We start from the raw sequence: 12558 nt of genomic DNA on the forward strand, positions 1-12558 counted from the left end.
CAACATTATGTTTGTAAAACAACTATTTATGTACTTTCCTGAATAAAATTGACTTTACTTTGTTTTAGTTTGTCTAACTTTCTGGATGCTTTCCTGGTGGCGGCAAGTATGATTAAACTTTAAAGGGGAAATTTTCATAGACCTCTGCTACCTGCGCCTCTGAGGGGACCAGGCTGACTCATGGTTCCCGGTAGGCCAATAAATCTCCGTGACTGATGACAGCTGATAATTGTATTTACCGGAGGCCACTAAGAATCTAGTGTCCTCGACGAGGACAGGAAGCCAGCGACTTGTGAAAGGTCACCCCCATTTGCCCTGATGATTCTTTCAAGTTAGATTTTAAAATTTACCAGTTTTGTCATTTATGGCTTCAGCGGGTAGGCGGTTCCATGGGCTTATTTCATTTTATTTATTTTCTATATACAAGTTCTTACATTCTTGTACACGCATAGCGTTTCTGGCAAGACCTTAATCCTAATTTTCACACACACACACACACACACCCCAAGGAAGCAGCCCATAGCAGCTGTCCAACTCCCAGGCACCTATTTACTGTTAGGTAAACAGGGGCATCAAGGTGATAGAAACTCTCTCCCCATTTGTTTCCGCCTCCACCAGGAATCTGTGTCGAAGCTGAAGTGTCTTGTGAGGGTAAGAACTTGACACGTCAAGTGTTACATTCTTGTTGGTGAATATTGAAGATGTCTGTACTGAACCACTCTTGAAATTAGACTAATTATTTGATTAATTGATGATGAAGATTAAGCCATCAAAATGGTGGCACGGGCATGAATAGCCTGTAATCAGACGATTATTTGCTTGTCGATTGGTTTCTATAATCGGTCTGCACCTCGCCATCCTCTAGCAGGTAAGGAAGAAGTGTTAACTGTAATTCAGGAAGAGGTATGAATTTGTAATTAGTGGATTAAGAATAAATAACAGATCTGTCTCATTATCTGCACTTAAGCTAATGAGAGTTTGGAGCAAATATATTACTGACATAATATACTTACTACACTGTATTTCAACTGACCACAGTTAACTTCATCTCAGGATCTATGTAGAGCTACTTAGGTTCGGTAGGTTCATTCAATCCTACGCAGAAAAACAAAGTTCTAACAGTTTATTTCAATAAACCTTTTCAACCCTAGTTATATTCACCTAAGGGTCTATTTAGGTTAGGTAGGTTTTCTCAATCCTTCCAACCAAAAATTGACAAATCTTTGCAATTCTTACTATTAAACCAACGAACAAGGTAGTCCTGGTAATCCAAGGAGTTGCTGAAGGGTGTATCCCAATATCCCAATGATGGATGTCATGGGTTCTATGTGCAGAGACAAAGTGGGGTCAATTCTTCAACAATGTTCATAATCTTCCAACAGCTAGCTATCCACTGGTGTAGCAGGTGTAGATTTCATCAATGAGGAACTTCTTCAACCCTGGCATAATACTAAAAAGGCTACGTCTCCCTGGGAAATTTTACTCTTACCAGGCCATCTCCTAGTGACTTACGCATTTCCATGCAACCATAGGGGGTTAAAATTCCACACTGTGCATTTGTAAAATTTATGTAAACATAAAATTGATGTTATTAGATACTGTATTGAGATGTAAGTCTTGTCCTTACCACATACTCAGACCTTGACAAAGCACTCAGGCGAGTGCGAAAGACTTGGTGTAATATCTTTTACATAAATTTCACAAATACACAAGTGTGGGTTTTTATCGTATGTTATTACAGTATATCTGTGAGAAGACATTACCATTACTTACCATAAGGGGTGTCTAGGGGAGCCTCTGCCAGGATAGGTGGTCCTTATTGGTCTGTCAGACAAGCCCATAGTTTATTGAGCTCTTAGCATAGAGGACCAACCATGTCCAGAATGTAGAGTTAAGGAAGAATTAGTCTGTCAGCAGTATCTCTTCTACCCATGTCCTTCTATCCTTTTGGTTAACTATCCAACTGGCATCCTGTTGGGTCCTTTCTGGGTGTCCCCTGTATCTGAAATACCCCATAGGACCGAGAGTGACTCTCGAAACTTATCATCGCTTGCTATTCTCTGTACTTGGATTGCGAGAGAATATGGCAGTGACCTCCTGAGGACTGGAGGGTGGCTGGACAAGAAAAGATGTGTGTGGAGGTTAGTGGGTTTATAGTGTATTGTCGTCTATAGAACCCGGTTTTCAACCAAGTAAACCAGCGTATCTAGAAGGGCGAGGCTGGTCTCGCTGGTTTCTAGAGTGAAATTAAGGTTCTCATGCACCATGTATGCTTCTTGTCATTACCCCAGAGATATCATTTATACATCTTAGGTACAGGATAGAGGCCTGTACATAGTCTGTGAAACAACAGACTATGTGCACAAAAATTTCAGATACAGTACACTTATGGAGGCTCCGATGGCCATGCCTGTGTCAGTACAGAGGGATATACTGCTCCTGTCAAACTGGAGCAGTATATCCCTCATGACATGGAGTATGGCTTCCTCTAACAATACCATGGATGGGGGTCTCTTGATACCTGCTTGCATGAGCTCCTGTCCAATCCTTCCCTTTTTCTCATCAATGAAACCTGATATCGTTCTCGCCGCTTCCCTTTGTGGTATACCAGGGTACAAGGATACTACATCAAGGAAGAACAGACATGCTCCTTGCGGTATGGGGTAAAAAACAACTGCATCCAATTCAGGAAGACTGTAGTATCCTTGAGCCTTTCTGGTAGGAGTTTTAGGAGTGGTAAGGACAGCTGTACAGATAAGGCCCACTGGTCTCGTGGGGCCTTGCAGCCATTCAGGACCGGTGTTTTACTAGGCGTTAGTCTACCTGAGTTAGTCCTTAAGTCTCTTGGGAAGACAGTATAACGATGAAATATGGGAGGCAAATGCCAGAAAGGCGGCCCTCACCGATGCCCGGAGTAATCCCCCACTACTACCTATCCATGTATAGTTTTAGTATTAAGTGTCTACTGCATTTTCTTGCATTCTTCAGTACCAACTGGAATAATTTCTGAAAAACGATTTCTTGTAAAAAGTTTTTTTACTTTTTAAATTTTCAATTTCTCTAATGAAATAAGTTTTTCTTCATGAATCCTTAGCAGATCTTCAATTTTCACTAATCTGCTCATAAAGCCAGCATTTCTAATTTCCTCCTGAGTGAAGCCCTTGAAATTATTCTATCTTGTTGACATTTTCAGTATCCATGGCATCGGCTATTTTGTGTTTTGATTGAGCTGGCTATAAGTACCTTCATCATATTTGATCAAAGATTTTTGGTGTTCTGACCAAAGAACACAATTTGTGTTCCGTCCTCTCAGGAAGGCAGCATTAATCCTGTCAAAACACAATGCTTTGTTCCCTTCAGGTTTGACTACTCCTGTTGAAGAAGTGAACTTAATCCAAAAGTTGGATAAATTTTGTGTTTATATGGTGCTAATGAACTTGTTCTTACAGTGCCAAAAATTTAGTAAATATAATAAATTCCTCTAAACAATGCATGTGATGAAAGCATGTACACTCTCTAACAATTTAAGATCTAGTGTCACATAATTCCCCAGCATAGCAGAGGAAACTGCCTCTTCCTTCTTATCTTCATTATTCATCGCTCTGTATACCGCGTATTATGACAGGTATGGAGTTCAACCCAGACGAATGTCTGGACACCACCACTAGTATACCCTCCACCCAGCCCGAACACTCCAGGCAGGTGGGCGACTGCAAGACCTGCCAGTTCCTTGTTACGTCTAGGTAACCGCCTGTTATGCCGCCAGCTCCTCGCTCCAGGCCTCTGTGACAAAGGATGTAACGTCGCCATCAGGGGTATGAATACCCATGACCTCGGTCACCTCGGCAGTCTCTCTCATCAGGTGGCCATGAAATCAACACTACAGCCTCCGCACATCGCTTGTCTCCTGCTTCTTCATGCACAGGTTTTAAGTGTTTTTATGTAAATACTTTCAGTGTCACCCTTATTTTTGTGTTAAAGTCAATTAATTTATGTGTTGTTATTATTATTTCTGGTGTGTGCTAGCCAAGTGTGTTCAATCAGGGGTTTTGTGTATTTTTCATATTTGTTCATATTTATATTAAAGTGTCTTAATTTTTTGTCCGAGTATTCCTTCACTCTTGTACAATTTTCAAACGGCAAAGGCCAATGCGAAGCGAGTGTCACATTCCATCTGCCCAGTATAGCCGCACTACTGAGTCACGAAACGCTTTGCGTAATAGTGGCTTTAGGCATTGTATGTACTAGCTCTACCTATAAGTCAAACAATCCTTGTAAATATTTATTGTATGTATGTACCTTACCTAAATAAAATTGTATTGTATTGTATTGTATTGTATTGTACATCACAACAGTAAGAGGAAAGTCATAACTTTTCCACCAGTTCTTCTGAAGACTGAAAAGTAACTAAAAATGTTATATTATTAAATCTTGTCAGAAACCTAGCAGATATATAATGGATGAGAGAACAAATAATAATGTCCATTAGTCTTAAGATATATTAAGCAGGTGTGTGTGATCCAATGTGGGAACTAATTGAAAATGAAATTAAAAAAGTATTACCAAATTAAATCTTTATTCCCTAACTTAAACCATTTACTATAAAAAGCTTATTTATACATAAAACATCCCCTGTAGATGCATACAATTTATAATGCAGAATATACACTGATACTCATTAAATAAAAGAATATTGCATAAGTGTGGTGTATTGTCAATAAAATTGCACAATAGGTGATGGAACTGCATGTGAAATATAACAATTTAGGAAACCAACACCTCTCTGAAGATGTCTAATCACATTCCTACACAACATTAACTGATCAATGACCGATTTCGTAGAAAAAATAATCCCGTGCACTTAATAATATTAGTAAACTATAGACTTTAATAGGTACTTGCACCATAATAAATGTGACCTTGCATTCTACTGCAGATTTTTTTTTTTGTAATGATCTTTCAAAATATACTTTCACTTGTTGAGCAGAAGAAATGTGTTTTGTTTTAACATTTAGATATAAAAGTTCTTATCTCTAGACGAAGGCCGGGCTTGGCTATTATTACATAATAGGTTATGGAATGAATGAACATAGGGCAAGGATTTAAGAATGGAAAACAATTAGTCAACCTCTACATTGTTGGAAGCTCAATATCTTAATATGATTTAACAATCATCTGTGTAACAAATGCTTTACAAAGTTGAACTCTTAAAACTCAAAATAAAATATAAATATTTGCAATGCATTTGATTTTTCAACACATGTAAACCAAAATTATTTGAGTGAACAAAAGTATATACTATAATAATAAATTCAATTACAGTATTGGTAAGTAGCATTTAGTTGATCATAAACGTCACACAAGTTGGCACCAAGGGGGCCTCGTAGCCTGGTGGATAGCGCGCAGGACTCGTAATTCTGTGGCGCGGGTTCGATTCCCACACGAGGCAGAAACAAATGGGCAAAGTTTCTTTCACCCTGAATGCCCCTGTTACCTAGCAGTAAATAGGTACCTGGGAGTTAGTCAGCTGTCACGGGCTGCTTCCTGGGGGTGGAGGCCTGGTCGAGGACCGGGCCGCGGGGACACTAAAGCCCCGAAATCATCTCAAGATAACCTCAAGAACCAAATCTTCAGATTATTGTTCCAGGAAACTTGAACTTTGAACCAATAAAGCAAAAAGAGTGCACCCATCCATCATCTGTTTACAAATACAGGAATCCAGTACAAATATTGCTCCTCAACCAGCATTATTATTTATGGCTACAGTGATTTATCATCAGAGAACACAGCTAAACTTGGCAGTTCGAGTTACAGCCACTGTGCGCTAATCTGGAAGAGTTTTACTGTATCACATCTCGGTAAAGAAAATGTTATAAGAATTTATCACTAGATGACATCAGCTGCAGTTTCCAGGCAGCCTGACATGTGTATCAGCTCCTCTCTCAGTTATTTTAACACAACAGGCTCAGAACTTTACCCTCACAGTGCTTGATTTTCAAATTAACAAGACAAACTGCTACAAATACTAAAAGGTTTCTGTATTATCTGAACTACAACTAACACGCTGACAATCTGGTCTCTCGGTGCATAACTGAGCAGTGTCGGGCTCCCCGGGGTCCCACTCAGCGATGCATACAATGCTTACACTTATTTTGCATTTTCTAAGTTATTTGTAGGGTTATAACTACAAATTTAGTGTCACAATGTTCACAAGTGGATTCTCTACAGAATAGGTGCAACAACAAGAAGTGAATTTATAACAAATTATGCACAACAGTGATGAATGTTTGTCTCAAGTGAGGTCTCGTGTGCAAGTGGGAAGCCCTCTGATTGGTCTACTCATGCCCTAGATACGCTCTATCCACACAATAACAGTGATTTTTCATAAGTTTTCAGACTGGTTGATGCAAATAGAATAGCTCAGGAACTAGCGATCGGATGATGCGTCTTAGCATCATCAAACCGTTTACTGTTGGAATATGGATGACGCGCTTTAGTGTTATCGGAATGTGAAAGCGTTAATTAATTTAATAGAACAACTTATTTTCATTAACATCGTAAAATTAAGGCTTTTAACAATCCCTTAAGTAATTTTGTAAATAGCTCACAATCAAAAGGAAAAGGTTGATGTGCACTGCCTACTAGGGTTCAAATATAACCTCTCTTGTTTTCTAATCTACAAATCTATTATTTAACAGTGATGCTCTTGTGGCTGGTTTAATGTACAAACAAAATCTATACCCATCTAAGTACTCATAAAATATTGTAAATTTTATTTACAAACATTAAAACCAATAAATATGCGGTGGATGCCACTTTACAAGGAGACCAGCCGGTGCCTCGCAGGCTACAAGACGTATAGCTAAATCAGGGGGCACAATGACTCATTTCTTCCTAATATCTTCAATAATTTAACATTATGACTAAATTACTGCTTAAACAGGAGCAAATCTGCCTTCAAATAACTTTAATCGATCCATTAAAGTTCTTAAGATAACTTGGAATGCGAAACGCCCTTCAACAACAGCCGTCAGTGGCGGAGCCTTCAGTATGCGCAAGTGATAACAGGAGCAGAAAATCTCCTGTGTTTACTAACAGTACAATTGTGAGTATTAACTGACACATTAAAAATTATACTATTAAGTACAGTATTACTAAACACACATTGACCCTGAAGAACTCTGCCAGTTGAGGGAAGATTATATCATAGTTAAATACAATTTTGCATTGAATTCATCTATTATTTAAACCTCGTTGATGTGATCTTTATTTAACAGGGAGTCTTCCTTGAAGGAAGTGACTAACAGCGTCATCAAATAAATTAAAACAACCATTTCTTTTTCTTCTTCTTCTTCTTCACTTCTGTTACTTCAGTTTCATCTACGTCTTTATCAGCATCGGTCTTGCAACCCTTTTTATCTTTCTTTTCTTTCTTCTTCTTCTTCTTCTTGGGTAACCTCAGTGTCTTTTTCTTCTTTGGGGATTCTTGTAAACTATTGCCATTCTCAATTCCATCAATATGTTTTTCTGGAAAGAAAACCAAATAATTTGTGAATGTCCTTTTAATCATATACAGTATATGAGATTTAGGCCTGACTGTCCGCACTACACAAATCATATAGTGTACATATGATTTTGGCCTAAATGACTGCACTGATAATATCATATATATGTTTAAGAGTAATGTGTAAGATTTAACATTCCTGCTGATACACTAGTGGTTGACATATGATTTGGTTGATTTGGTGGTTGACAAATGGAATGCATTAGGAAGTGATGTGGTGGAGGCTGACTCCATACACAGTCTCAAGTGTAGATATGATAAAGCCCAATAGGCTCAGGAAACTGTACGCCTGTTGATTGACGGTTGAGAGGCGGGACCAAACAGCCAGAGCTCAACCCCCGCAAGCACAATTAGGTGAGTAAAGTGACCCACATCAACTTTCTCGGAGCTCCAGTAAACAGGTGCCATTTTGAATAAAAAAATTAAGGGCTCCGTTCCTGGGTGTGAAGACCTCAGTACTGAGCGAGCAACCAAGGTAGACACTTGCAGCACGAGCTAATAGTCCCACTGTTCAGCTTGTGACCACAGCATCACTTAAAAATAATCAAATATATATGTAAATACTATTCTTTTGCGATGATAATATCATAGAAGAGCCTGACTGTGATAAAGATTGTGTACATTGTTCAGATATCAGTGAACACAATGTTGTTTATGATGTTCACAGCATACAGATAGGCAGCCATAGCACTCTGCCATTATTTGATTCATCTAAGCATCTTGAAACAGCAGCTCTGGTTCCTTTACAAGATAAACTTGTGGAAAATTATTAATTTTCATGATTTAGTGACCAAAATTCTGATAATACTGTAGCAGTATTATGCCTAAAATTAAAGATTTGTATTATGTTGGAAGGAGGAATTTTGCTGAGTGAGGTAGTGTCTTCAGCAGACTAGTGTGCGGTGGCGCAATGCTGTCTGCACCCACCAGATCAGTTTAATGGTTTGTTATGGTGCACATAAATGTAGTTATACACAGTATAACGTGTGTATATATGTAGTGCAATAACAGCAAGAATAGTATGTTTTATTGTTCAAAATATATGACATTTAACTGATATTAGTGAAACGAATGTGTGTACCAATATTCTATACATTCTATGATACAAATACAGTAATGTTATTGACAGCCTAATACAACATTGCACTTTAAAAATCCATGGTAAAAACATTCAAAATACGAAGACTATTATCGATTCAACACAAGCTGTCAGAATTTAGTGTAAGTGTGACTAGGCTGAACTCTGATAACCATCTATAAGATTATTACACTCGCCAAGAATAGTAAGTGATTCATAATGGTGCATGAAACTGTAGATGCACCCTTGGCTGGACCAACCAAGCATCAATGACCATAGGACCCCTTCAGAAGCCTCATTCAGACTCATTCTTCACCAGAAGAGGAGCCAGCTGCAAGTGAACAAAATGCCCACTAGGGTCAAACGAACAAAATCCCCAGTGCCAAAGAGAGCATGAAACTCCCACAACTAGAGGCAAGAGAAACCAAGAAAAACATTTAATCTTGGATCACAGGGAATACCGTTAACCGAGTAGACGAAAGAAAAGAAAGAACGTGGTCTAGAGACCAAGCAAGTTCAGGTGGCACATGAGCAAGCTAAAGGTGAAACAATGCACAAGACAGGCTGTGAAATGGAGCCGAGGTAGTAACAACCCTCAACGCACAAGGAACCACAGAGTCGAATTGTACCCAAGGACCTATTTCCTACTCCCCAAAGCCTTGAGGGCTGCAAAGGAGGGGCCTGGGTCAGAGCCATCGTCTGCACCCTCCCCGCCCAGGATAAGTGGAGTCTAAGAGGCTTCAAAGGACGAAAAGATTGGCTAAGAGGAATACCCAGAAGCCTCGGCAGTACTGGAAGGTTCAACTGCCTCCGCACCCAAATTGGAAGTAGCAAACTCCAGAGCCACATCCTGAACTAAACCTTGCCATGACCCCAACACTTTTGGGCTGGAAGTGGAGGGTGGAAGGATCAGAGGAAGGGTGAACCACGCCCAAAGGGAAAGGAAGAGAAAGTGCGGATGACTGTGGCAAGACTGCTACTGCGGCAAGACTGCTACTGCGGCAGACTGCTACTGCGGCAGACTGCTACTGCGGCAGACTGCACCTGTGGCAGACTGCTACTGCGGCAGACTGCTACTGCGGCAGACTGCTACTGCGGCAGACAGCTACTGCGGCAGACAGCTACTGCGGCAGACAGCTACTGCGGCAGACTGCTACTGCGGCAGACTGCTACCGCGGCAGACTGCTACCGCGGCAGACTGCTACCGCGGCAGACTGCTACCGCGGCAGACTGCTACCGCGGCAGACTGCAACCGCGGCAGACTGCTACCGCGGTAGACTGCTACTGTTGCAGACGGCTACTGTGGCAAACTTTACATAAAGTGGCAGTGGTCTTATAGCAGTCTCCACGGCACAGTGGTAAAGCCCTAGCCTTTGAACTTCACGAGCACTTTGGCCTGGGTTCTTATCCTGGCCGGGAAGGAGTGACCGGGTGCCAATACTTGACTGTAGCCTCTGTTCACCCAGCAGTGAACGGGTACCTGGTTGTTAAACGATTTGGCGGGTCGTATTGCGGGGAAAATTAGGATTAAGGACCTGCCCGAAACACTATGAGTGCTAGTGGCAGTACAAGAATGTAAGAACTCTTGTATATACAGTATATAATAATAATAATAATAATAATAATAACAATAAAAATAACTAAAAAAAAATCCTTCTGCCGTACGCTGTACCCACTACACCCATTAAACTAAAATCACGGTACCTGAAGCTCTTCTGCAGACCACAGTCCTCATGTAGTCTGATAACTGTGGCCAGATGACCACTTTCTTGCCACTTCTCACACTCCCCCATGTTTTCTGGAGAATTTCTATATCCATTCTATATGTTTTTCACTGTTGCATTTAATCATTTTTGCATGTCAACATCCACACCTGCAGCCTTCCTATATTTCAGCCTCTAGAGTAGTGAATTATGTCTTCCAGAAATGGATAAATTTATAGTAAGTAATTCAAATTGAAGACAAAAGGGAAATGCAAACACATAGTTTTAAGCCGAGAACAAAGTACACAGCGGCAGAAAAAATAAAGCACTGAATGTAACGAGTTCCTCTTTTTTTGGTTTGTCCTCAGTAGCTTACCAGTGCATAAGTGCCAGTACTGCTAAGCCTTAGCATCATGTTAGATCATGTCAGGGCTTGGAAACCCAAGCTGATCTCCCATGAGCCTGGATCACAATCTGGCTCTCCAAAGAGGTGAGAAAAGCTTGGTAGAAACCGAGGAAAACTGACTAGAAAGTCAAATGAAATAAATCACTACTTGATAGAATAATAAAGGGAAAACAAAAGCAAACAATAGTTTTTTAAATGGGAAAACAATTCCAAGCCTGACTTTGCTTAATCCCTGTCCATCATATGGCAGACCAGGGTACCAGGGGTCCTACCGCCCAAAGGCTACCATACATAACCAGCCCAAAAGGAACCCTTAAAATTCCCATGAAAAGGAAAAGGAAGACAGAGCAGAGAGCTACTGGGACCAGAAGACAGCATTTCCTTACACTCAATGTTTGATTTCTTTGCAGTAGCTCTACAGCACTTACTAATAGTGAGTGGTGCCTTGGAGAAAGGCTTTGCTGAAAAGTAACATTGCATTAACAAAACAAGAAAAGCTGGATAAATGTTGACTATTGGGAAAGGATGGCAGAAGATAAGGGTGGCGGGGGTGGGGGGTGTAGAGAAGCTGCGTCTTATGGAGCAAGTGGATGCAAGCCAATAAATCAAGGAAGAGAGCCCTAGACCAAAGCCAGAGCATGGAGTGAACAATATGAAAGAAAATGCAGAACAGAACCAATGAAGAGCAGGGGTACCATAGGCACAATCAGAGAACACTGTATAAACATCAGAGGTCCGTGGCTGTTCAACACCCAGCGACTATAAGAAATATTGCTGGAACAACTGTGGACATCTTCAAGAGAAAACTAGATAATTTACTCCAAGGAGTGCCAGATCAACCGGGCTGTGGTGGGTATGTGGGCCTGCGGCCCGCTCCAAGCAACAGCCTAGTGGACCAAACTCTCACAAGTCAAGTCTGGCCTCGGGCCGGGCATGGGAAGTAGAACTCCCAGAACCCCATCAAGCAGGTATCAAGCAGAACTAAATAGCAGACTGGGAACACGCAAGGTGGGTGGTATAAAACAGTCGTGCAGTGTAGAGAATAAGAACAATACTACAGCATAGAACTAAAGTTCCAGGAATAACCAGCTACACTTATTTCTGTCAAAATATGGCAACTGGGTCCCAACAAAGGCCAGGTGAACTTTGTAGTACTGGGTGAGTGAAATAGGTTGCAGGATGAAACCACAGGTGACCACACCCATCATCTGGTGGGAACTGGCTGAATTACACCAAGAGATGTTTTCCCACAGAAAACCATTTTCCTTGTTTTTATGTCTTTCTTTCGCGGAATGCTTTCTTTCGTCTGACTTTGTTAGGTCTTTCTCGGTTTGGGTTCATCTTTAATCCCCAAGCTCCCATCACCTTTATACCAAAGAGCCAGAGCTCAACCCCCGCAAGCACAACTAGGTGAGTACCTCCCTGAGAGAGCCAGAATCAGGTCCTGGCTTCCAGTAGGGTGGCAGGTGGTCTCTGAGGCCTGACACGATCCTAAGGCTTAGTGGTAATTACCCCAAGTGTAGTTACAGGATGAGAGCTACACTCGTGGTGTCCCGTCTTTCCAGCATTCTGTCACACAACACTTTGAAACTACTGACGGTTATGGCCTCCACCACCTTCTCATTTAACTTGTCTACCAACCATCTACTTCACTCTTTTCAAAAGAAAACTTTCTAATATTTTTTCAGCACCTTTGTTTCCTTAGCTTGAATCTACTAGCACTTAAACACAATGGAGCTCCTGAAGAAGGCTTTCTTGAGATGATTTCGGGGCTTTAGTGTCCCCGCGGCCCGGTCCTCAACCAGGC

At 40.9% G+C, this 12558-nt stretch overlaps 1 protein-coding gene across 7 annotated transcripts in view; it reads right to left on the reverse strand.

The window, feature by feature from the left end:
* Positions 1-4559: 4559 nt before the first annotated feature.
* MICAL-like (protein) overlaps positions 4560-12558 on the reverse strand; it is an 82889-nt gene continuing 74890 nt past the window's right edge. For 4 of the 7 annotated variants that reach the window (XM_045763728.2, XM_045763734.2, XM_045763727.2 and 1 more), the window contains exon 10: positions 7356-7527. In XM_045763728.2, the coding sequence (XP_045619684.2) occupies positions 7515-7527 (13 nt within the window). In that variant the 3' untranslated portion in view covers positions 7356-7514. Of the gene's footprint in view, positions 7528-12558 lie in introns of all 7 variants that reach the window. The other 3 variants (XM_045763726.2, XM_069305193.1, XM_045763725.2) reach the window with 1 other exon arrangement.

Source organism: Procambarus clarkii, chromosome 54, assembly GCF_040958095.1.
Source record: "Procambarus clarkii isolate CNS0578487 chromosome 54, FALCON_Pclarkii_2.0, whole genome shotgun sequence".
Lineage (NCBI taxonomy): Eukaryota > Metazoa > Arthropoda > Malacostraca > Decapoda > Cambaridae > Procambarus > Procambarus clarkii.